Source organism: Sceloporus undulatus, chromosome 1 (assembly GCF_019175285.1).
Source record: "Sceloporus undulatus isolate JIND9_A2432 ecotype Alabama chromosome 1, SceUnd_v1.1, whole genome shotgun sequence".
Classification (NCBI taxonomy): domain Eukaryota; kingdom Metazoa; phylum Chordata; class Lepidosauria; order Squamata; family Phrynosomatidae; genus Sceloporus; species Sceloporus undulatus.
In genome coordinates, this window is record NC_056522.1 from 193328196 (window position 1) to 193353608 (window position 25413).

A 25413-nucleotide genomic window follows, 5' to 3' on the forward strand; every position below is an offset into this window, starting at 1 on the left:
TGGGTTTGGTACATGAACACTTGATACCCAACAGGAATGTTGAGTGCAGAAAGTTTTTGTGCATGTTGCTGGCCTATCCAGCCCTTCCCAGTCCACGTTTTCTCATATTAAAGAACAATACAAGTGAAATCATTCTGCAACAAGCTTGTTATGCAATATCACTTTTTAAAAATAAAGAATCTGGTTTTTTTTATGGGCCATCATCTTCGAACGATTTTTAGAGATGAGCATGTTCCAGCTGCATTGTTTTCATTCAAGAGTGATAAATCTTTGACTTTTTGGATTGTCTGGACCCCACATTGTTTAGTACCTTTTCATTGTTTGTGATGTCTGGGGTTGATGGTGGTTGTAGGATTAAATTGATTGATTGATTGATTGAAATTTTATTTATATACCGCTGTTCCTATGATCACGGCGGTTTACAAACAGAATAAGATACAATACGATACAGGTTACAAATATAATACAATACAAATCACAGTTTAAAAATCAAAATTAACAGCGAAAGTCCTTCATAAAAAACCATATACTACTATACATCATTAAAATCCATCATTAACCAATCAAGATAATAAAACAATCTAAAAATACAATAAATAGTATACAGGAGCAAAACAATCAGGACATGTGAGGGAAGGCTTGACGAAATAAATGAGTCTTAAGGTTTTTCTTAAATGACTCCAGGGAGGGGGCTAAGCGGAGCTCCTCAAGGAGAGCGTTCCAAGACTGCGGGGCCACCACAGAAAAAGCCCTTTGTGCAGTCACTGCATATCTTGTCTTGGGAACACTCAAAAGTTTTTTTCCCACGAGACCTGAGAGTGTGGGGCGGATTGTATGGGGAGAGGCGGCCCTCCAAGTACTCTGGGCCCAAGCCATTTGGGGCTTTATAGGTAACAACCAACACCTTGTATTGTGCCCAGAAGCAAATTGGCAGCCAGTGCAGATCTGCTAGTACAGGTGTTATGTGGCTGGCCCTGGAGCTACCAGTGACCAACCTGGCAGCCATATTTTGAACCAACTGCAGCTCTCTGGCAACATGTGTAATGCAAGGGTGTTAGTCATGAACACCTAGATGCAGAGTTAAGTATGGACCAATACAGACAGGCCAAAATAAAGCTGCTTCGGGTCACTTTAGACTAGAGGTATGCTGTTTAAATGACTCACACATCTTAAGAAGCCAAACTGCACCAAAGCTGTGCTCCAGTCTTTAGGACTGGAACGTCGCTTTGGTGTGGCTTCTGGCCTCTTAGGACGCATGCATCATTTAAAGAGCAAACCTCCAAAGTGACCCAAAGCAGCTTTTTTTTTTTTTTGGCCTGTCTGTATGGGCTCTACATTAAGTAGTGGGCAGAGTTAACTATATTAAGCCTAAAATCTTGTGTTCCCCCTAATTGCAAATAGCTTCCACTGAACTTAGTAGGACTTATATCTATGTAAACATGTGAAACTGCATTGCAGGACAGTAATCTTATGCACATGTATTAAGGGGTAAGCCCTGTTGAACCTAGTTGGTTTTTACTTCAAGGCACTCTTGTTCAGAATAACCCTGTAACAGCACCTCCACCAGACTTATATAGTTTTGTTTTAGCCCCACTGGAATCAGTGGGACTGGTTAGTCACAACTAACATAATTGCCATTGATTTCTATGGGAAATCTTTCTTTCTGCAGTATGATTGTTGCAGAAAACTTAACACTACACCAATGTATCCTATAACAAAGGGAGTGGGAAAATATTGATGTCTTGTACCAACATGCATATTTACACTCTTATGTCCATGTGTCTGGGTACATGCTTGATAAATATGCTTTAGTGACCCATGACCATATGTATGTCTTACATTCACCTTTTATATATAATTCTGCCATCAATTGCAATGTGTAAAAATACTCTTCTTCTTCTTCATATATATATATTTGTATAGTTGCCTTGAATCTCATCTTGGGAGAAAGGCAGGATATAAATTCAATACAAAATAAAGGAAATAAATGAATTTTATAAACTTTTTCCCCTTTAAGAAAGAGTGATCTGCAAAAGAACATTGCCTGTTGATTTTATTTATCAGTTTGCTGCACAACCCTTGAAATAAACAACTTCAGGGTACTTTCAGGGTGCTTTACAATATAAAAAGATAAGCATCATAAAGAGATAGTAAGACAACAAATAACTCAGCAGCATAAAACAGGCAATTAGCTTTTCAGGTAATATAATTCCTAGGAAAGAAATGAGATAAGCCTTTGACATCAAGAGTAAAATGTTGGACAAACTATCTTGTGGACTGAATTCTATACATAGGGCTTTACAAGAGAGAATGGCAGTAAGCAGAGATTGTTGTGACCTAGGGTCATGTCCATTGAAACAACATCCATTAGTGGAATGGGAATCCTCCAGAACCAATTTTGATGAGAAGGGAAGGTAAAATCTCTTTTGTAAGTAGAAATCTTCTTATGCAGGGTTACAATTTGCCTCAAACTGCTATGCTGTGAGAGAGATCCATTAACCATAGTAGGACATACATTCGAGTAAGCATGTCTGAGATTGGGCTGCATGTCTTCGCCTCATAGTTCTTTACTTTTGCCTTGTTTTGATTCCTTTGGTCCCTCTGTTCCATGTGTTTGCTAGAACGTTCAGCTCCAAGCAGGATTACGTAGCTAACTGCCCTTTCATGTGTGATTCCTTTTCAACCATCCAGAGCACATTTGTTTTTGCACTTACCTGGTCTGTCGGAGCCAGCTGTATAGAGGCTGACCGGCTGAAATTTGACAAGATCGTGCGAGAGCTGCTGCAGGGGCCAATGAGTGATCAAACAAGAGAAAAATATAAATTGTTGAGCGGTCTTGAGTACCTACGTGCAAAAATCCTGACTGTCCCATATCCAGAAGATGGAACAATTTACGATTACCGGTTTGTCAAAGATGTAAGTGTGTTTATTCTGAAGAGGGATTTTTGGGAGATTACTTGGTATACTCCTTTCCACTGTAACCTGCATGTAAAATTAATATTCTTTACTTAATTAGGAAATTCATTCTGCAGAAATGAGTTAATGATATTTGGAAGAAGTGGCATCCATTTATTAGAAACACATTTTTCACTCCATTGCACGATGACAAAGAACGGGAGAAACAATAGGTGCTACTGAATGAAATTAGCTCTTTATCTCTCTTTTTTAAAAAAGCTCGCGAAGGGCATATTTCTGCCAGAATTGAGCACTTTACAATCACATTGCTTTTAATGAGAGAGTTGATAAAGCATAAGCTTTGCTCTCCTGTTGAAATCAGTAGGATTTAAAAATGGTTTCTGTACCAATTCATTGTTTCAAAACTGGACAGCCTTGCCTGAGGAAACAGTGCAAATACTTTTATCACAATTAACTTGTTAGAAATAATCAGAAAGGATGCAGTAAATAACTTACTTATTTACTTACTGTTAGTGATTTTGGTACACTTCCATGTTTACATATACATGTAAATATACACATGTGCACCTACTCACAACAACAACAGCAATAAATTTTTAGGTTTTTTGTGGGTTTTTCGGGCTATGTGGCCATGTTCTAGAAGAGTTTATTGGGCACATAGCCCCAAACCCCCACAAAAACCTATGGATGCCGGCCATGAAAGCCTTCAACTTCACAAATAATAAATTTTCCCAACTCTTCTCGAGGCCCAAGGTGGAGTACAGCATGTTAAAATACAAAACACAAAAACACAGAAACCGACAATTAAAATATAATACTATAAAATTATGAACATACCTTCACAAAAGTTCATGTACAAATTAAAAGTCATGATTTAAAATTGATTGGATTGGCCTGCTGGAAGAGATATATCGTTAATGCTGTTTTGAATGCAGTCCGCACTTTCAGATGTTGATTCTCTTGTGGCAGGTCACCCATTTGGAAGGGATGGAAGCTTAAATCCCATCACTTCTCAAGTAAAAGAATGGGCTTTGCTTCTCTACATCTGAGCAGGTTGATCAGCCCTAAAGAAATATTTTGGCTCTTCCAGGGCTGGTTCTAGATATTTTGATGCCTGAGGCAAGGTACCATGCCCATTCCACCAAGAGAATGGACAGGCAGTTGAATCTTACTTCTGCACTGGTGACAGAAGATCTTCTTGCGCCGTGGAGACAAGAGCCTAGCTTTGGAAACACAGGATAGGCTAATCTTGAGAACACAGAAGGAGTAATATAGCTCTTCTTCCAGCATCTGCCATCTGAGGGAGTTGCTTCACTCTGTTTTGTGGTGGGGCCAGCCCTGCACATGTGGTCCTGTTTTCGAGGCTGAGCACTTCAGCACACCATATATGTTACCTGAGCTATTCTCGATGCAGCAGGGGATGTGCCTGATCTTACAAGAGAAGTGACAATATATTCCCATTTTGACCTTTTTCTTGCTCTTGTGATTTCTAATAGTTTTGATGTGATCTTTTGAAACAGGGAGCAGGAAGGTGGGAGCCTTGGATAGATGCACTTCAGTCAGCTCCACCTATCCCAAAAGACATGTTATTTAACGAAATAATTGTGCCCACTCTGGATACCATTCGATATTTTTCGTTAATGGATTTGCTGACAACACATCAAAAGCCTTCAATATTTGTTGGACCAACAGGAACTGGCAAAAGTGTTTATATTATAGTAAGTGTATTTGAAACTTGATATATGGATTTTGTACAACTGCAAGGAGAAATTCTTCTATTTGAAATTAACCCTCCTGCTTTAGGATGGAACATTTTATTTCTGGGGGTCATGTCTTGTTGAAGCATCTACACGAGATTAAATTTTATCACCTCCACATTTCTGGAAAATGTCCTGAAAGTTCAGCGACTTGTCAAGTACAATTTTTTATATGAACAAAAACAGCTGGGACAAAATTGTCCCGTGTGAGCTATTTAATGGAACAAAATGCCAGCCAATTTAATGGAACAAAAATATATTCCATGCTGTTGTCTGTTGAACCAGCATGTTTGAAGCCAAACTGATGTATATTGGTTATCAGTAGATTGGTTCCATTTTGGAGGCATTGATGTTTTTTCTTACAGGGGTGGTGGTAAGAAGATTGGAATTTAATGGGGTTAGAAAATACACCACAGAATAGAATTGTATATTTTGTTTTGTTTGTTTTTTGATTCTGGTTTTTGGATGAAACATGCTTGATTCTGCACTGGGGATGCAAATAATCAAGTGTTTTATTCTCCCATGTAAGAATGAGTGATTTCACAATTTTCCCCTTGCTGGCTGATAATATTATGAGAGGTTTCATACATTCAGTGTTTCGCTGTTGAATTCCAGTAATAAGAAACTTCAAAGAAAAAGGAGTGCACATTGTGAAAAGAGGATAATCCTAGGTTTAATTAGGAGATATTATATGTTCTAGGGGAAAGCATATAGAAAGGAGAGTGAATTGTGGTGCTTCAAATAGCACTGTGAAGAGGAGATGATTGTATATGAATGGTCTAACAAGTGTTGGCCATAATGTGTGTGTGGGGGAGTGGGGGAGGGACATGTATCCATTCGGCTTCACTTCAAGTAGAAAATGTTTGTCTTGGCAAAATTATTGGGCTGGCACTGATACAGTGAAAACTGAAGGGGGGAAAGTGTGCAGAAGTTTTAAAATAAATACACGAAGTACGAAATTAAGCCCTTAAGCGATGGGTAGAAACGAGTAAGGCCCTGTCTTCATTTGCCAGAACATCCATATTCTGGCTCCAAATTCCCCCCATCTGCTCTCTTTTGCTGTGAGTTTTCAGCTCTTGCAGCAAACAATGGGCAAATGTATTCCCATGCAGTCCACATTTGCTGCTTGGCAATGCTGCTGTGGTCAGAACATGGTGCCCAGGCATGTTTTCGACGTTGGGAGCCTCATTCTCACCACAGAGTGACTTGAGCCTGCAGTGTCTGTGCTGGGAGGCTCAGGGACCCTGAGTAAAAGCAATCTCAATTGTTTGTAAAAAGAGAGTCGAAAACCCACAGTAAAATGTGAATTATTTAAATGTGGGTTAGTGGGAGGAAGCCCTGAATCGGGCACAGATATTGTGAAGACAATCCAGATCTGATTTAGGTTTTTGGCCCTGTGTCATGTAAACAGGATACAGTGAGCCCAGGGGGAGTTTGGGGTGAATCACTCCTGTAGACAAGCCCTAAGGTAGTCTTATAAGAAAATAACTGACAACTTTACAGGAAGATTGAAGAGAACTACAGTCGGCCCTTCTTATACACGGATTTTTTTATACATGGATTCAAGCATACACCATTTGTAAATGTTCAAAAAAAGTATAAATTTAAAATATCAAACCTTGATTTTACATTTTTTATAAGTGACACCATTTTTCTATGTCATTATATTTAATGGGACTTGGGCATACATGGATTTTGTTATCCACGGGGGATCTTGGAACCAAAGCTTTGAGGCCAGGGTATCTGAAAAATCACCAGCACAGGAACTTGGCAGAATTGTATGGTCTTTGGAGGCCCTGTTGTTTGTTTCTCACCTATAAAGGTTGGTGTCAGCGCCTCTCTGTGATACTATCCTGATTGTGGAATTCCTTCCTTGGTGAGGGGAGCGTGGCCCTGTCCTTGCTCAGTTTTAGCCATGCAGTAATGATATTTTTGCTCCATTTGGTTTTTAATGGTTTGTGCTTTTTGCAGTTTTAATGAAGGTCAGCTGGCAATTTGGTCTCTTGTTTTGAGCTTGTTTTAATATTTTGCTTCTTTGCACACACTGTCTTCTGGGTTAAGAGGTGGGGTATTAACACATAACAACAAAAACAGAGAGACAGACATGTAACAGCAGTGAATTTTGCTGTGTTTCTTGTGTTCCAAACTTTCTGTTATAAAGAAAACAAACATTCATTCTTATCTCATTTTGGATGAATATTATGATTATGTTTTATGGTGACATTTTCTGTCAGAATTTTTCATTTTGAAGACTTCCTAAGAAGTTCAGGAAAAAAATTACTGTTGATGGCCAGTTGTTTCTTTACCGGAGCTTATGTGCCATGGTGAAATCCAAATTAATAGATAGTGTTGCTTGTCTCATTACTGTAGTATGTGCATAGCTTTTGCTGTGATTGGGTGCCTACTGTGATGCACTGCAGAATGGACAACAACAGAGTGAAAAAACAAAAAAGAGCAGAGTATATGGTTGACTGTGCAGAGTTCACACATAATGGTAAATCATGTTGTGATTTGTTGGATTTTGGCTTGTTGTTTTTGAACCCATTCCCTGCAAACAAGGTTAGCTTTCTGCAAACCCTGATAAGCCCATGGTGAATGTATGGTTTATCATATCTGGCTTACTTCAACCATAGTACATTGAAAACTAGTTGCTCAGGTTACAGTTTGTTTACTCAGGAAAGAAATTTTGCTTTCTTTTCAACAATTAAGATAATGGTCTTGTGTTGACTCCTTAATTTAATACTGATTAAATTATAATTATGATAAAGGGTCTATTCAGAATGTTTTTGCCTATCTTTAGAAATATAAATCTTGCCACACTGAAACTACTGTTTTGACATTCAATTCAGTCATTTTGAGTTCCATGCCATTATCCATGTAAGTGATATAAACTTAGGGAATCCTTATCGAGAAAAATGATTGTTATAATCAGTCAGAAACTTTTAGAAAAAACAAAGTAATTGTTGCATCCTGTATATTCCTTTTCTTTCTGACTTCCTTCACTGTAAATGAATTTTTATTCATGCAATTAATTCTTGCATTAATGTTATGAATAATTAAATTTGCTCTTCGGTGAAAAGTAGAAAGTGGCCTCCTACAATCCTTTGGAAGATACTGTTATTTATACATTTATTCTGGTTAATACGAAGTAACTAAACCGGAAAATTATTTTTTCAATAAAGGCTATAATTAGCTTTTATTTAATAACACTTTAATGTGTCTTTGATGTATTGCTCTTATAAAATATTAGTAACATGGGACCAAAAGTTCAGAGAAGGCACCAAATAAAAGCTTATGTTTTTAGCTGAAAAATTATATTTGGCAAAAATTAAATATTAATTTGTGCTGATTAGAAGAAACTTGCAAGGCTCTGACTGTTTCAAGCTTGAGGTTTGAACCAGACAGTCCAAATAGATATTGGGCCTCGGTGTCTTGACTTCTGCCCCTCTCCTCTTGAAATAGTTGTGGATCCCCACTGTATGTCATAGGCTACTATCACACCAGAGTTAATGCAGTTTAATGCACTTTAACTGTCATGGCTCCATCCTATGGAATCCTGGGATTTGTAGTTTGTTGTGACAATAGAACTCTCTGACAGAGAAGGCTAAATATCTCACAAAACTACAAATCGCAGAATTGTATAAATGGCAGTTAAAGCAGTGTCAAACTGCTTTAATTCTGCAGAGTAGATGCAGCCATAATGTTTTCAAGTTGCAAATTTCCCCATCCCTCACAAGTGAGAGCCAGTTATGTGAAGCAAGGGAAGTCTACTACATTGTGAGTTCTTTCAGCAGTAAGAACATTGCTTTTCAAAAAGGAATTTGTTCCTCTTACTTAATTACAGCGTTTAAAGAAGTACTTTCTCTGATATATATTACAGTACATAACTTATTGTTCATTCCTTTTCAGAGGCTTTTTTTAAAAAAAAACTTTGGGATTGATAAGACAATGGCATAAAACTTGCAAAAAATCTACATAAATACTGCTAAAAATACCCTTCAATCATAACTATAAGTAACTAGAAATAGCTTCTCGTCACACTTCATCCCCAGCATTCAAAAGATGTGCCTATGCCTTACATTACTATTAAATGAAACTTTGTTGTGTCCAATTATAAAAAAAAATTAAAAACCTGTTTACTGCCAAACTACATTCCTTCTATCCAGAAGCTGAGGAAAGTTACTTTTTTGAGAGTACAATTTCCCTAGCCACCATTGTCTGTACAGCCTGGAGATTCTGAGAGTTAAAGTCAAAAAAGGTAACTTTTCCCCAAGTTCTGCTCAGGTAATTCTGTGGAAGAAAGGAGGACACAGAGGGCTACGATTTGGGGCAGCGGGAGCCTGCGGTTGTAAAGTTCATTTCCTGCATGACTACCCTTTTAGTTCCAGAGTGGGCAGTTTTTGGGGGACTAGGAGCCTATTTTCCGCCTCTTGAGAATTTGTGTATGTGTGTACAGAATGTGAAACCTACCAAATGGCTACACTTTGCTCACCTCTGCTTTATTTCCTGACCTGGTTTGTATCTGCAGTTCCTAACTGCAACATTTGACTCTCTGTAGTGAACAAACACTACAAACGTTTGCACTAGCGATAGTTTCATATATCCTTTCCTATTTTGAAGAAGTTGATATAGTAACAACTCTGGCATACTATGGAAGGGTGCATTGTCCAGTAGGTCCTCTTTATCCATGGAGTTCTTATTCACAGATTCAAACATCCATTAGCTGAAAATATTCCCAAAAATATAAATTCCAAAAATCAAACCTTGATTTTGCTATTTTATATAAGGGACACCATTTTACTATGCCATTGTATTTAATGGGACTTCAGCATCAACCGATTTTGATATCCATGGTGAGCCCTGGAACCAAACTCCATGGATACCAAGGGATTGGTTCAGAATAAAAAACAGAAGAGGAAAAGGCAAAAGAAGCAATAATTATCACTGTAGATGGGGCTATTGAACAAATCCTTAAAAGAAGTCCTGTCACTACTCGATAGCATAGAAGTCACATCCAGGATTTATGCCTCATTTTTAAGAAGGGGAATGATGATGATGTGGCTTAGTGGCTAAATTGCCAAGTCTGATGATCGTAAGGTCAGAAAGTTGGCAGTTTGAGGCCCAAGCACTGTGTAATGAGGTGAGCTCCTTTCACTATTCCCAAGTTCTGCCAACCTAGCAGTTCAAAAGCATGCAAATGCAAATAAATAAATAGGTACCACTTCGATGGGAAGGTAATTGCATTTGGTGCAGTCAGACTGGCTACACGACCCCTTGGACAATGCTGGCTCTTTGGCTTAGTAATGGAGACCTTTTCCTAGTAATATTATACTATAATTATATAGTAATCCTATAATTGGGCTTCATGGTTAAGCATATTTTCTTCTGAATTAGCTGCAGAGAAATCAGTGAGTCATTTGGTTAAATACTTGCAGTATTTGATGCAAATCCATTTTTGATATACCATTTACTTTTTGTTATATGAAACCTCTGCACATCTCTAGACACTCTGTGTGTTTGTAACACTCTCAAACTTTAGTGTGATAAATATTGATCACATCTATTGTTTGTCATAGATGCTCATTCCACTGTAATCCCACCCCCAAAGTTGTTTGAAAGAGTTTTTGACATGTATTTTTGATAGCCATACAACGAGCCATACATGGAGGTTATAAGGGGAGAAATAGCCGCCTCAATTTTAACAAGTGTATTAGGTCTGTCTTTTTTGACGAGGCTAACATTTGAATTATAAACACTGCAGTTTCGGGTCAGGTCAGACTGTTGCAATACATCACTGGATTACTCTAAATCCTCTGTCTTCATCAGTAGTGTTGGGCTAAAATTTGAAGGGCAGACTTGCATCATGACTGCCCTCATAGATGCTGTTCCAAGGAGACTCCAAATCTGCCTGTACATAGATTTATCAATCCATATCAACAAACAAAATCTTAGCAGTTTTAATCTTTACTGGGACTTGGCCTTTCATAAAGCTAACAGATGTTAATAGCCCATTTCAGACATGCCATCCCAAAGTACTTACCATTACAAAAATTCACAACAATATATTGTTGCTGAAAAAAATCCCAGGCACACTTTTGCTCACTCAGCTAGTGATGAGGACTTCTGCTAAGTTCACAGGAACAAGAGGGCCTGAGGTGGAATGGAGGTGGCACATGAGATCATCATCCCTGCTAATCAAAAACACCCAGCGCTCTGATCCTCTGGATCTTGGCTCCACTAGGCCTTGGTCAAGCTTATGTAGGCTCATGGTGAGAGAAATGCGAGGAAAGATGTTAATAACTCTTCAGGAGGCGTAAGGTGGGAGGAGAATCACAGGCCGACCCATGTTGTGGCCTTCCAGTTAATCAGGATGGCTGTAGGCTGATAATATGAGCATACATCATTTGCTGAAAACCAAATTGCTTGAACAATATCATAATGTCTTGGTTGTGCAGCCAAGATTGACCATCCTTCTGGAAGCACCTGGTGGTTTGTGTGTGAAATGTTCACCTATCAGCTGATGGTATGTAGCTGCAACCTAGTAATAAATGAGTTGAGATTTAGGTTCACTTTGACTAGGTTTGTGATCTCTGGTTTGGTAGTAACTGAGAGAGCCATATCACAATTGATAAGGAGATAGACACAGTAATGATGTGGGTGCAGGTTGTTTGAAGGGCTTACGAGCCTGTCCATATTTTGAGATCTACTGGAGATATCCTTCTCTCTGTCCCACCACCCTCACAGTTACATCTGGTGGGAACATAGGAGGGCCTTCTCAGTGTCTGCCCCCAAGCTCTGGAACTCCCTTCCCAGAGAGGTTAGATTAGCACCTGTCCTACTCTCTTTCTGCAGACACTTGAAGACCTTTCTGTTTCAACAGGCCTGTGAGGACTGATTGTACAAGGCCCATATCCTTTAAACCAGGTCCAGGTACAATGTGGCCCATGGGCTTCATGTGCCCCCCCCAGACTGATTTTGTGGCTCTCAGTGGGTCAGTTTATTTTTTTAAAAAAAAATGCCCTAAAATGCTCTCTAGGAGGCATGGGAGCATTTTTGACACATTTTGCCCTCCATTTTTTGACCCAGGAAAGACCCAAGGAGATGAAAAACAGGGCAAAAATGCCCTGATACCTAGAAGGTATGGGGTGGCAAATTTTATTTGGTCCTCCTTACAGTAGGGGTTGATGGAGGGATGCAGCCTGCAAGATCTCGGGGTGGGTGGTTAATGCAGCCCCTAGGCTAACACAGTTGCCCACCTCATCTTGAAACGATGTGCTGCATTTTCTATTTGTACTTTTTGTTTTGTTGAGTTTTTTGTTTTGTTTTTAATTGATTTTATTTTCTTCTTTTTTTTATATTTTAATCGACTTTTTAACTTTTGTATTTTGTGAATTTTTAACTATATATATTTTAAAAAAATGTTGTTCCAGAGTGGGAAAATGTGGGATGATGAAGATGATGATAATGATGATAGGTTGTTCAGTTCAGTACATTTCTGACATAGGAGTTCATCACACGGTGGAAATCCTGTGCAAAAACAGGATTTAAAAGCTTGAAAAAACCCGCAAAACCGGTTGATTTTCACACATTGTTGTTAAACTGGTGTTAACCCAAACGGAAAGTAGACAAAAGCCACTCCTTTTTACTTTCGGGATTTTCTGAAAGTAAAAAGGAGAGGCTTTTGTCTACTTTCTTCTACTTACTGTTCGGGTTAACACCTCTTTAACAATGATGTCATGTGAAAATCTACCCGCTGTTGCAGGTTTTTTCTGATTTAAATCCCCATTTCTGCACGGGATTTCCCCCATGAGATAATCTCCATAATAGTTTCTTCCTGTTCTGTAAGAGCTGGAGAATAGGCACTAACAGAATGACGTAAATGTTACACAAAGTGAAATTGTTTTACAAACCTGTTTAGGGTGTTTTTTAAAGTGTTCAGAATAGAGTAAGGTTTACTGAGATTATAGTTCACCATTCCACTTATTCCAAAAAACATTTCCATTAAGTGTTTAGTGGCACTAAACTGAAATAAATGGGTCTTCAGCTTGATTGTGCAACTATCTAAGCTGCTGTTTAATACAGATGGAGTTTCTTCCTTGCATGTTATATATTCAAAAATGATAATGAATAAACCTATTACAGTGTTTGTTAGTTCATTGATTCTTTGGAGGTTCATGTTTTGTGCAAAAATAATTCTTATGCACCTGGGATTTTAGGAAACATAAAAACCCCATCAGTGTTGATGCCTCTACAGAACTCAGGTCAACCAGCAAACTCAGAGCTAGCGCCTACACAAGAGAATTAATTAACGAGGCAAACATTTTGTACATTAATATGATATACTGTAACTAGTTAAAGCGTCTGGGATAATATTGTGAAATGTCGATAATGTATTGCATAATATTCTTTACAAGCATGGGTCCTAAAATTTTGAATCACTGGTTTATTTCTGCAGGAACCTCATTAAAAAGAGCTCTGAATGTTAATGACTGTGGTTTTGTTATCGTCTCATCATTTTTATACGCAGAATGGCTCACAAACTTGATGTGAAAAACCACCCCATTTAGATGACTTGTAATAAAAAGCAGGGCTTTGTGCCTTTTGCTGGAAGCTATAAGCGTCAGATTTATACACTCATATGACCCACTCTTTTTTCTTTTTTTAACCAACTTTACAGGATTTTCTCTTAAACCGCTTAAATAAGGAAATCTACAAACCACTGCTCATTAACTTCTCAGCACAGACCACAGCAGCTCAGACTCAGAACATCATTATGTCAAAGCTTGATAAAAGGAGAAAAGGAGTCTTTGGTCCCCCTTTTGGGAAGAAAATGGTAACTTTTAAAAGTAAAATAAGAACACAGACTTATCATGCCACTTGCAACAGGTCCCAGAGCTTGGAGCAGTTATTATTATTATTATTGCACATAATTTCTCAAATTTCCAAGCCATTGCGGCCACATCACTGTGCTGGCAGGGAGGCTCTGATAGCTGTACCTTTAAAAATAGATTTCCCAAGCACTGCTAGGTTCTTATGTTTTATTTTTCCTCCCAGAATAGAGACGTGAGTACAAAATGCACTAGCATAATGCACACGTCGTGTAGTGTCAAATGTATGTAAACTGCAGCTTCTCCCATCAGCACATTAAAGAGTACCCAGTAATCAATATGCAAAACAGAACAGAGATGGATTAAGAACCTTTTTTTAAAATAAAAACCTCATATACATATATATATTAGAAATGGAATTTCCCCCAACTGCATCCTAAAATGGTACAGTTTACTCTGATCAAATCAGGATTCTACCACCTTGTTCTGATGCACATGTAGACCATGCTTTTCTCTTGACTGTGCATACAAATATAATGTTGCTCAGTAGGGTGGATGGATGCAAGACAGAAAGAGCTCTTACACCTATAATTTTTATGTACACTTTTAAGGATTTTTTTTCAGATATAGAAGCCCAGTCCTCTTTTGCAGCTGACCACTCTAATTAAACGACTGTGAAAGGGAAGCTGTCGAAGTTTAGGCATTTAAAATTTAGGGCAACACTAAGGCAAGCCTATCGATTCTTGGCAAGATTTGTTCAGAAGGGCTTTGCCATTGATCTCTTCTAAGGCTGAGTGAGTGTGACTTGCCCAAGGTCACCTAGTAGGTTTCCATGGCTGAGTGAGGTTTCAAACCATGGCCTCTTGAAGTCCTAGAGCCTTATCACATTATTAAACAAACTCGGCAGGGAAACAAAAAGACACTTTTTTTACCTCCTCCATCTGCATGACATTCATTCTCTTCAGGTTGTAAGAGCATGGGACATTGTTGTAAAAGCATTAATTTTGCCAAATGGATTATGTCAGCTTGACAAATGGGACATTTCTACGACACTTTTACGACCCTCTCCCACAGTTTTAGAACACGAAGAGAACGAAAGAGAATGACATCTTGCAGAGGGAGAAAAAACACACGTGTCTTTTCATTTGCTTGCTGAGTTTGTTTAATAATGGAATAAGGCTCCTAGTCAAATTACTACACCACATTGGCTCTCAGGGAACCTTCTAAAAGAACCTATAAATCATACAATCCCCTATTACTGAAGGTAGTGTCGGTCAAAGGAAAGACAATGAGTTGGAACCAGAGCAACAGTGGCTTGTGGTCCAAGTGGGGATGGGGTTGGGAAGTTTACCCCAAAATATTGATGCTGAGCCCGCTCTCTCATCACAGGTTATCAGTGTAACAGAGTTGTGCAAGTGGAAGTCTGCTCATGCACTAGAACATTCTGGATCCCTTTTCTTTCCTGTGCATCCCCAAAGTTTATACTGAAGGTTGGAGGCCTTGGGAGGGTTGCAGTAAAGGGGGGAAACAGCAAAATTGAACAGAGGCAATTGATACAAGTGGAAAGGATATTGAAAAGAATCAATCTGTAATCTTAATTCTCCTACTTAACTCACTGGCAGATGAACTAAGAGATAATAAAGAGCCTCTGTTGAGTCTTTGCTTGTCTACATATTTCAGAGTTTACATTTACAGTTTTAGGCTACAGATGTCAGTACCATCTACTCAAGAAACGCAGGCCCTGTGGTGTGGTACCCTTGGCAGGTGTGCCTGCGATAAATGCCTGTAATTCAGACTTTACCACAACCACACCTGGCCAAAAATGTGAGTAGGTGTATTGATCCACATCAGCGGTATTGATCCATACCAGCAAACCAGATGTTTTCATCTCCATCAGGAGCACATTTCCCATAAAGCCAATTTCCCATTCAAGACCACACCACTCCAAAATACTTTGCTGTGCAACCAGTAGCTCACAGCACCATCTTTTTGCGGGACATTCCCCTCCTCTGCAGCCACTGCTCTGAGGATTCCAGCTGAGCTCAGAGGGAACATTGATATCCCAGGGGTCTGGAAAATGATGTCACTGTCCCTGCTAAATAATACATCCGGCATTTCAGCCTGCAAGCCCTGGACCCACTGCAACACAGATAGATAGGACTGGGCTGCATACTTGGCAACATCTGTTCTCAAGACCTTGAATCTGACATCTAGCAGTATGAGCTCAGCCTTTATTTTCATTAACATGCAAAGAAACTGCAAAGATGGCATCATGCAGGGAAGCTGTACTGTTGTTTCTCTTTAAAAAGAGCTTCTATCTTGCAAGCTCAGATCAGCTTATAGACAGCTTACTTGACACTATTGTTGCTTAGCACTAAAAACTGAAATGACCAGAGGAAAGGCAAAATCCAGCAATTACTTTTCAAGGAAGAAGAATAAAGCTTGAAAGTCAGTGTCTCCTGTTCAAATAGGTAGAGCTGGCAGGTCTGATTTGCCCTGAATGCTCTTTCCTCATGTCTGTGCTCGAATAGGGATGGGCAGCCTACTCCCCCCCCCCCCATCCTCGCCAGATGTTGCTAGATTCTAACTTCTGTCAGCCCTGGTCAGCAAGGCCAGTAGTCAACAGTGATGGCAGTGATGGTCCAGCAACATCTGGTGGCCAAATAATCCCCATCCTATGTTAGAGAGATGAAAGGGAGAAGGAGAGGAGTCAAGATGATTTAATTAGAAAAATATGCTTTGGATGTCTTCAGAGGCATTTTAAAAAACAAAAGACCTTTCCTTTCAGGTTGTCTTTGTGGATGATGTCAATATGCCAGCCAGGGAGGTCTATGGTGCTCAGCCTCCTGTGGAGCTACTTCGTCAGTGGTTAGATCATTGGAACTGGTATGACCTGAAAGACTGCTCTATGATAAAACTTGTGGATATTCAAATCATGTGTGCAATGGGGCCACCAGGTATGCATTTTTTTAAAAAAAGGTTTGAGAATATAAAAGTGCACACAGGAGTAAATGCTTTTCTTGTTTTATTTGGATCTTTAGGAGTGCAATTTTGAAAGCAAGGGGCCTTCAGTTGCATTTGCCAGCAAACAGAAAGTTAGTTTTCTTTACTGCAACTTTTATAAAGGGCCCTGACATAATAACACACCACAAATTAGATTGTTCTTGGTATGTGGGTAATGAAGGATGGGCAGTATATATCTTGAGCAGTATATATCTTCCAAAAGCAGTTTTGTGACTTTCCAGAATCTCCAGACTACTCAGTTTCTGACCAAAATAAGTGGGAATCACATCTCATGGAAACCTGGAAGCCTCTGGGAGTGGCTGCTTCACTTCATGATAGACACATCTTGTGTTGTTTAATATAAAAAATACACAATTTTTCAAAACTTCTGGCCACTTCTGTGGGCAGCCTGTGGAGCTCTTGGAGTGTCCTAGAGGAGAGAATAGGCTTCCAGATCCATCATAGTTGTCGACATATAGTGCAGAAAAACAACAAGCATGAAACCCATGTTACTTATGTTGGAAAATCGCAGTTTATTTTACATACAAACAGTGGTTTATGTAGTTTGTATGGTAGCAAAACAGACCGCCCAAAAAGGGTGGCCTGCTGGCGGCCTAATTTCCTCTGGAGGGAAGTCACAGCCACCAGACCGGGTTCTTTTTGTGCCGCAGGGCCGATGTAACGAATGTGCCACTGTTGCACTAGTTACGTAAGCACCGCGCTGTGACATGTGGACGCTGTGCAACACTTACATAACAATGGTGGCGCCCATGTACATGGGGTGCCGCCATTGTTATGGCGCCGTGCCATGTTAGGGTTAGGGACCATGTGGTTGCTGCGTGGTCTCTAATCCTAAAATCGGTGCCAGCACAGCACATTTGTGCAGTCTGTACCATGCCATTCACTCAGTTTTCATATGTGATGGTTTCCATGATTTCTACATATGTGTTATTATATGTCAGGGTCCACAACCTGTGACTTGAACCTGCTCCTTGTGTGGCCCACCTCATTTCCCCCCACAGCCCTGATCAGCTGATGTGCAGGAGGCAAATAGGTGGAGCAATACATTGAAATGCATGAGGAGTGTTGGATAAGTGTGTGTGTGAGAGAGTGAGTGAGTGTGTGAGTATGAGAAAAGGTAGGGAGAGAAGTGCAGTATATACTCAGCTATAAGTCAAGAAATATATGCCTAAAAAGTGACAAAAAACCTGGATTCATTTATATACGGGGCAATACAGTAATAGGCTTGCCCCTCAAGCGTATTCCATGGCCTGGATGTCTCCCGAAAGGACAGCTTGGGGGGTAAACATTTACTTCCTTCTCCTCTTCCTTAGCCTGACTGTTCTCTGGGTGTCCTCCCAGGGGACTGCCAGGCTGTGGAGGGGGAGGAAAGGATACCCTTGACTTATCCACGGGTTGTATAAAAATTCCTAATTTTGGCCCCCAAACCCGCCCTCAACTTATACATGGTGTCAATTTATAGTTGTAATATATATGGTATATTTATGCATGCACATGTGTGTGCTTGTGGGTATGCATTCATTCACATGTGACCCCTGGCTCCCAGCTGATACTATATGTGGCCATCAAGGCTGAAAAGATCATGCAACTCAACTATATAATATTCTCAAGTTATTAAGAGGAAATACATTTTCTTTCTAATAAATTTCAGGGGAGATCATAGGTGCTTCCAGATAGATAGCTCTTACTGGTACCAATAAAACACATATTGTACAGGTCATCCTTCCTTTTCAAATTACAGTCGGCCCTTCTTATACACGGATTTTTTATACACGGATTCAAGCATACATGGTTTGAAAATGTTCCAAAAAAGTATAAATTTACCTTGATTTTCCATTTTTTTATAAGGGACACCATTTTGCTATGTCATTATATTTAATGGGACTTGAGCATACACGGATTTTGTTATACACGGGGGATCTTGGAACCAAACCTCAGCGTATATCAAGGGTCCACTGTAATGCTTTCTGGGTTACAAAAGCTGTTCTTGACGTACAGTATTTGTTGACTGATGTATGGGTAGTCAGAATCAATCCAAATTGGTTACTAAAAATGTACAATATCCACAAAATGAGTTTATTTGCATCATTTCATTATTGTGACTTTGCTTCCTACTTATAGGTGGAGGTCGAAACCCAGTCACCCCCCGATATATGCGACACTTCAATATAGTTACCATTAATGAGTTCGATGATGCTTCAATGTACACAATTTTCTCAAGAATATTAGATTGGCATCTTTCTATATGGTAGGTGACTTCAGTATATTGTAGTATGTTAAAATATTAAGATACCATGAAAACATGGCAGTCAGAATGCTTTTCTATGAACTTGCTCCTTAAACATTTTGACACCTATGCTTCCTTATTTAGTGTATGATCAAGATGCCAAGGTAAAATTTATAGCAGTTGTGGAACTGCCAGGCTTTTTCCTCCATAATGTATGTCCCGATGTTTCTGCCCATTGACTACAACTTCCTTAAAATCTTGCCACAGATCAGCAGCTAGTAGCTCACAGATTGGCACTGGACCACCACTCTGAGTAACACAGGTTTACAGGATTGCTAACCATTTCAGAATTTTATGCATATTACTTCTACCACTACTGTTACTAATATGTATTTCTTACCCATTCCTCCCCATGGATTGGCAGGGAACAATAACAGTTAACAAACAACATCAATTAAAACTGTGAATTTAATGTACATTTAATGTTTGGATTTTTAAAATGTGTAACTTGATGCATCTCAAAATAAAAGAGAAGAAAAACCCAAAATATACATAATGAGATATCTTGGAGATGGGACCCAAGTCTAAACATGAAATTCATTTCTATTTAATGTACTTCTTATACACATAGCCAGAATGTAATTTTATACAATATTTTGTGCATGAAACAAAGTTTGTGCACATTGAACCGCTGAACGTGACCAATTCTCTGAAGGTAGGAAAAAACATTGTAAATTTATTATTCATATGTATAATTTATAAATGGCATATGTATATTTTAATCTTTGAATTAATAAAAAAAATTAAGAAGAAAGAGAAAAAAAGAACTACTGAAGCTGTGGCATCATCTTGATCCTTGAAAAGTTTAGCATTTTGGAGCATTTCAGATTTCGGGTTTTCGGATAAGGGATTCTCAACCTGTATACAATAAAAGAGGCAAAAATCATCTAAAATGACTTTCAAAAGAAACATTTTAGTACAAATGAATAAATGTTATTTATTATACTGTTTTATCAATTGTCACATTCTTTTTAAAAAGTAAACATCCCTGTAGCATAGTTACTTAAAAAGCATCACACTGCACATATGTTGTTACTTGCAGTGTGTTATTTTCAAGTTGTGCAGACTACCTGTTACAACTCCTGTCAAGCTCAGCATCTTTGACAAATTTGAAAGCTTGGATGTAATGAAATACCAGCAGTGTGGTTTTATGTTGCGATAATAAAGTTGCAACAAATTTTTATTTCAAAAGTACTAGTGTGGGTGAAAATGAAATTATTTGACAGATGTACAAGTAATATGCCCTAGCGACTTTTAAAGGTTAGTCATAAAATACATTGTTAGGTATTTTTTTATGTTGGACAAGACTTTAAAAAGTGTTATGCTATTCTCTTATCAATTAATTTTTTAAAAAAGTAACAGAAAAGCAACAAAATTTACACAACAGTTAATACAAGTCACTATTTAAAGTTGTAAGAAGTAACAATAAGGAATACTTAATCACTGTAACAAGTAGTGAACAAGTGCTTTATTATATTCCATTGTGTGCTTGGTATTGTACAAATAACTGTATTTCTTGTCTTTTCCTTTAAATTAACAGTTACAGCTTTTCAGCGGAGTGTGTTGAACTGACATCACAAGTTATAAACAGCACCATGACTATATATAAAGAAGCTATGGAGAATCTGCTCCCCACTCCAACTAAATCCCATTACTTGTTCAATCTGCGTGATTTCTCTCGGGTTATTCAAGGTGTTTGCCTTTCAAGGCCTGAAACAACCGAATCTCCAGGAACAATAAAACGGCTTTGGGTTCATGAGGTAAAATTCCTGGCAGTAAATAACTGAAGACCCTGTTTTTATTTCATTTTTGAGAAGTAATTTTGTAAGATGGTTTACTGAACAGTTGTGAGCTTTGGCAGAACTCCTAAATCAGAGCTGGATTTTCAGATATGCAGTTGACTACTTAATAAGATGTATTAAATGTAGAAATCTTGGTTACTGTAATTCTTAGAGAATCTTTGAAAGCTGTGCTTTTATTTAAAAGCTTGTTGGGTTTTTTTTTTTTACCCTCTAGTCTTTTTGTTCTCACTCAGCCCTAGCCAACAATAGATAGCCCCAAATGTGCAGATCCCTTGAATTACTTAATTGAAGTCAAAACTACTTAGGAATTGGTTGTAGAACATGAGTGTTCTTTCAATTACTTTAGTGTTAGAAACTTTATTACATCGTTGTCTCATGTTTCTTCCTACATAAAATCTCTTGCAGGATTCTTTTATTAGGCCTATGTTTTCACTGACGTAGGATAAATGATGCATCTAATAAAGCTCTGTCAATCCCATCAGGATTTATAAAGTCAACCAAGTGTGCTCTTAACGATCCCATTGATGTGTCTGGTACAAATAACAGTGCCATGCGCACAGACATTCTGTGTGGCTACCCCTAGTCTCCAGTTATGGATGTTTGCCAAATCACTAATTTGAACCATTTCAGAATCACTGCCCATCAGAGAGGGCAGAGCATCAAATAATATTTGATAGTGATGAAATCGTCTTAAATATTTGGCTCAGTCTCTTAGAACGGGGAAGTATAGGACAAGACTATAAACTTCAGTTAATAAACATTTTTTGTGTTTGATTTTAAGCACCAAATGATTTGAAAATGGGCAAATCTAAAGCTTGTATTACACCAAGTGGGAATGCCACCTTTGTGTACAGTTCTTGGCGTCTGCCTTGTGCTAAATCACAGGTGAGCAATGAAGGAGAGGGTGAGAGCCATTCTCCTTCCACGTCTCCAGTGCCTGCCTGCCCAATTTTGGTCAGTTTGGGAGCTTTTAAATTTTTGGTTTTAAACTGCCACATTTGCAGGTGGTTTGGGTAGCTTTTGGCTAGTTTTTGGATGGAAAATTATGCAAAAATTAGGCTGAAAAATAATTTTGGGGAGATCTGTGGGCTTGTAAGGGCTTCACTTTGCCTACCCCTATGGTAAATCAATGGCAATGACAAACAATAAAAATTGAAGATTTACAAGTTCTGTGATTCCTGAACTTGATCCCCACCCACCCCCATGCAACTGCCATGGATCCTAGTTATGATCCTAGTTTATGCTTTTAAGTATTCTGCATAGGGTACTAGCTGTGCTGTGCTAAGATCTTGTGCTATAGGGTGGGATATACATTCTGAAATAAGGAAAGTGGAGAATTCAGTGCTTGTGTGTTAAGCTACAACTTGCTCAGGCCAATCAATAAATGTAGTGTTGTTAAAATAGATTTTTCTCATGGGAAACACAGCAAATTGAGACGAGTTATCATCTGATTTTGCTGCTTGTCAATCTTTATTTTATCTGACATCATTTGCATTCTGTTTCCATATTTGTGACTGGAAAGTTACCAAGAAGTCCAACAATTATTGAGCACTCCTAATCCAGATATCCTCTAAAATTGACACTTTTTTCTTTGAAGCAATTTAATTCAGAATGGGAAAAGGTAATAAGGTTTCTGGTAAATAAATGGGGAAAGACAGCAATACTTAACTTTAGTTAAATTAAATAGATAAATAAATAAAAATCTGTCTTACTATACTATTAGTTTGTGTTGAAAATAGAAGAGAGGATTTAAATTGAGGATGTAGAAAATGACAGAAATTAATAAATTAATGTAATGGGAATAATCATAAAGTACATAAAGAGATCATACATAATATAAGATAGGGATATATAAAGATAACATAATATAAGATAGGGATAAGATAATATAAGATAGGGATATATAAGGAGATATAGAAAGAGGGTTACATACAGTAGGTAATGGGGGATGATTCTTCTTGATAAAACATTATATGTTGTTCAAGGGAGGTGGAGGGTATAAGATGAATACAGGGATAGTAATTTATGAGAGAAGAAATAGTATATCCCAGCAGATAGGAAGGGATATGATAGGATAAGTGCGAGTGAGAAGCTGGGGTGGTAGGGCATGAAGGAAGGAGTAAAAGGAATGTTAAGAGGAGAGGGAGGATAGACAAGAGGGAGAAGGATAGGTTTTGAGAGATATTTGTATGTCAGTGGAAGGTATGAGAAAGTGTAGAAAGTGAGCGTAAGGGTAAAGGTAGAGAATAGAAGTGAAGATGGAGAAGGGGAGTGAAGGAAGTAGGAGAAAGAAAGGAGAAGAGGATGTGGAGAGCAGGATGGGAAAGAGAGGGAGGGAAGGAGAAGGAGAAAGAAGGAAAGAAGGAAGGTGTGAAGTAGGGAGGAGGTTATGGAGGAATTGATGGGGAAAAGAGGGGGAGGGAAGGGAAGGGGGAAGTAAGTAGGTATTGAGTAGCAGAATGAATGAGAAATGTTGGAAGAGAGGTATGAGTGGGGAATTGTTACAAATGAAATGCTAAGTTATATTATTTTCTTTGTTGTTGGATGGCTGTATGTTTCTTTTGAAGATACTTGAATCATGTGTTTTGTTTTTATATGTTTAATAAAAAATTATTTTTTTAAAAAAAATGACACTTTTTGTTGTCAGCCACCCACTTTTGGTTTTGAGGCAGCAGCTATGGTGCTTCTGCTCATTCATCTCTCAGATCCTTAGTCTCTCTCCAGCATCATGTCTCAAGTACAGCAGAAGTAGCAAATGAATGAGACATGAGGCTGAAGAGCAGGAGTACCACAGACGTCACCTAGAAGGTGGAATTGGGTGGCTCATGGAAAAAGGATGAGCTTCTGGAGAGAGACTGGGGATCTGTGAAATGGTGGGAATCCAAGCATAGTGCTCAGTGTGAATCCATGCCTCCTGCCATTTCATAGATCCTCACAACTCTCTCCAGCCTAGTAAATACAACACAGGTATGTGCAGACTATGCTACTTTTATATTCTAAAATCTGAAAAAATCCCAACCCCAAAATGTTTTTGGTCCTAAACATTTTGGATAAGGGATACTCAATTTATATTACCATTTATTTTGCAGGTTCTGAGGGTTTATTATGATCGTTTAGTAGATCAAGCAGATCGATCCTGGCTTGTTGGATGCATCCGAGAAGTAGTAAAAAACCACTTTGAGGAAGACTTTGATGAACTTTTCCAGAAACTGGACTTCAATTATGATGGTACGGTGGAAGAAGATGATTTGCGAAGTCTTATGTTCTGTGATTTTCATGATCCTAAAAGAGAGGATATGAACTATAGGGAAGTTTTGGATGTGGATCAATTGAGGGTTGTTGTAGAGAGTCATCTGGAAGAATATAATAATATGAGCAAAAAACCCATGCAGCTGGTTTTATTCCGATTTGCCATAGAACACGTTTGTAGAATTTCACGTATTCTGAAGCAACCTCGTAGCCATGCCCTTCTAGTGGGAGTTGGAGGAAGTGGGCGACAGTCCCTAACACGTTTAGCAGCATATATGGCAGATTATACACCCTTTCAGGTTGAAATTTCAAAGAGTTATGGGACCAATGAATGGCATGAAGATCTAAAAGTTATCCTGAGGAGATCTACTGAAGGTGAGATGCAAGGAGTTTTCTTATTCACTGATACTCAAATAAAAAGGGAGTCCTTTTTAGAAGACATCAACAACTTGTTAAATGCTGGAGAAGTCCCAAACCTCTTTGCAGTAGACGAGAAGCAAGAAATTTGTGAAAAGATGCGACAAATAGACCGCCAGAGGGATAGAACCAAACAGACAGATGGTAGCCCCATTGCTCTTTTCAACATGTTCATTGATCGCTGCCGAGACCAACTGCACGTTGTGTTGGCCATGAGTCCTATTGGAGATGCTTTCCGTAACCGCCTTCGAAAGTTCCCTGCTCTCGTTAATTGCTGTACTATTGATTGGTTTCAGGTAGGCCTCTCTGTCGTATGCACATTCTGTAATGTAAGTTTCACATGAAAATAATGGGTGTATTCAGATTATCAGATACTGATTGAGGTATCAGGATCTTTTTGTATCCACCACCAGCTGTTTTTGTTTCTCCTTTAATGCAAGTTGGGAAGCAAGTCAGGAAGTTACAATTAACCATAGTTTCCTGTTAACTCTGAACTGAAAATGGAGCTGTGGTTTAAAGTTGGCCTCCATATTGACCATACTTCCTGATTCTGTCATATTGAGAAGCTGTGGCTAACTTTGTTTTCCTCTCCCCCCACTTGCACAAGCTGAGTAGGGAAGTGGTTTTGTGAAAATTATTACTTTGACTAATTAAGCCATGAAGTGATCTGTAGGATGTAATAATAATAATAATAATAATAATAATAATAATAATAATAATGATGATGATGTTTATTTATATACCGCTTTTCCAAATTAGATCAAAGCGGTGTACAACAGGAAGTACAAAACAACGTCAAAATAAAACATAACAGGCCTCTCTCCCCCTCAAGATGGTGGCTGAAGGGAGGGCATTTTCGTCTTTGAGGCAGGCAGTTGGAGCTTGCCTGCCTCTCTCTCTCTCCCTAAGATGGTGGCCGGAAGGGAGGGCATTTTCTTCTTCAAGGCAGGCAGTTGGAGCTAGCCTGCCTCTCTCTCTCTCCCTAAGATGGTGGCCGGAAAGGAGGGCTTTATCTTCTTTGAGGCAGGCAGTTGGAGCTTGCCTGCCTCTCTCTCTCTCCCTAAGATGGTGGCCGGAAGGGAGGGCTTTATCTTCTTTGAGGCAGGCAGTTGGAGCTTGCCTGCCTCTCTCTC

At 38.8% G+C, this 25413-nt stretch overlaps 1 protein-coding gene across 1 annotated transcript in view; it reads left to right on the forward strand.

Moving 5' to 3' along the window:
• The window catches only part of DNAH7 (dynein axonemal heavy chain 7), a 175346-nt gene that overhangs the window by 72167 nt on the left and 77766 nt on the right, over positions 1–25413 (forward strand). Inside the window, exons 34-40 of the mRNA XM_042446266.1 lie at positions 2692–2916; positions 4437–4634; positions 13351–13506; positions 16290–16458; positions 18647–18773; positions 20353–20572; positions 23704–24576. Of these exons, the coding sequence (XP_042302200.1) occupies positions 2692–2916; positions 4437–4634; positions 13351–13506; positions 16290–16458; positions 18647–18773; positions 20353–20572; positions 23704–24576 (1968 nt within the window). The remainder of the gene's footprint in view (positions 1–2691; positions 2917–4436; positions 4635–13350; positions 13507–16289; positions 16459–18646; positions 18774–20352; positions 20573–23703; positions 24577–25413) is intronic.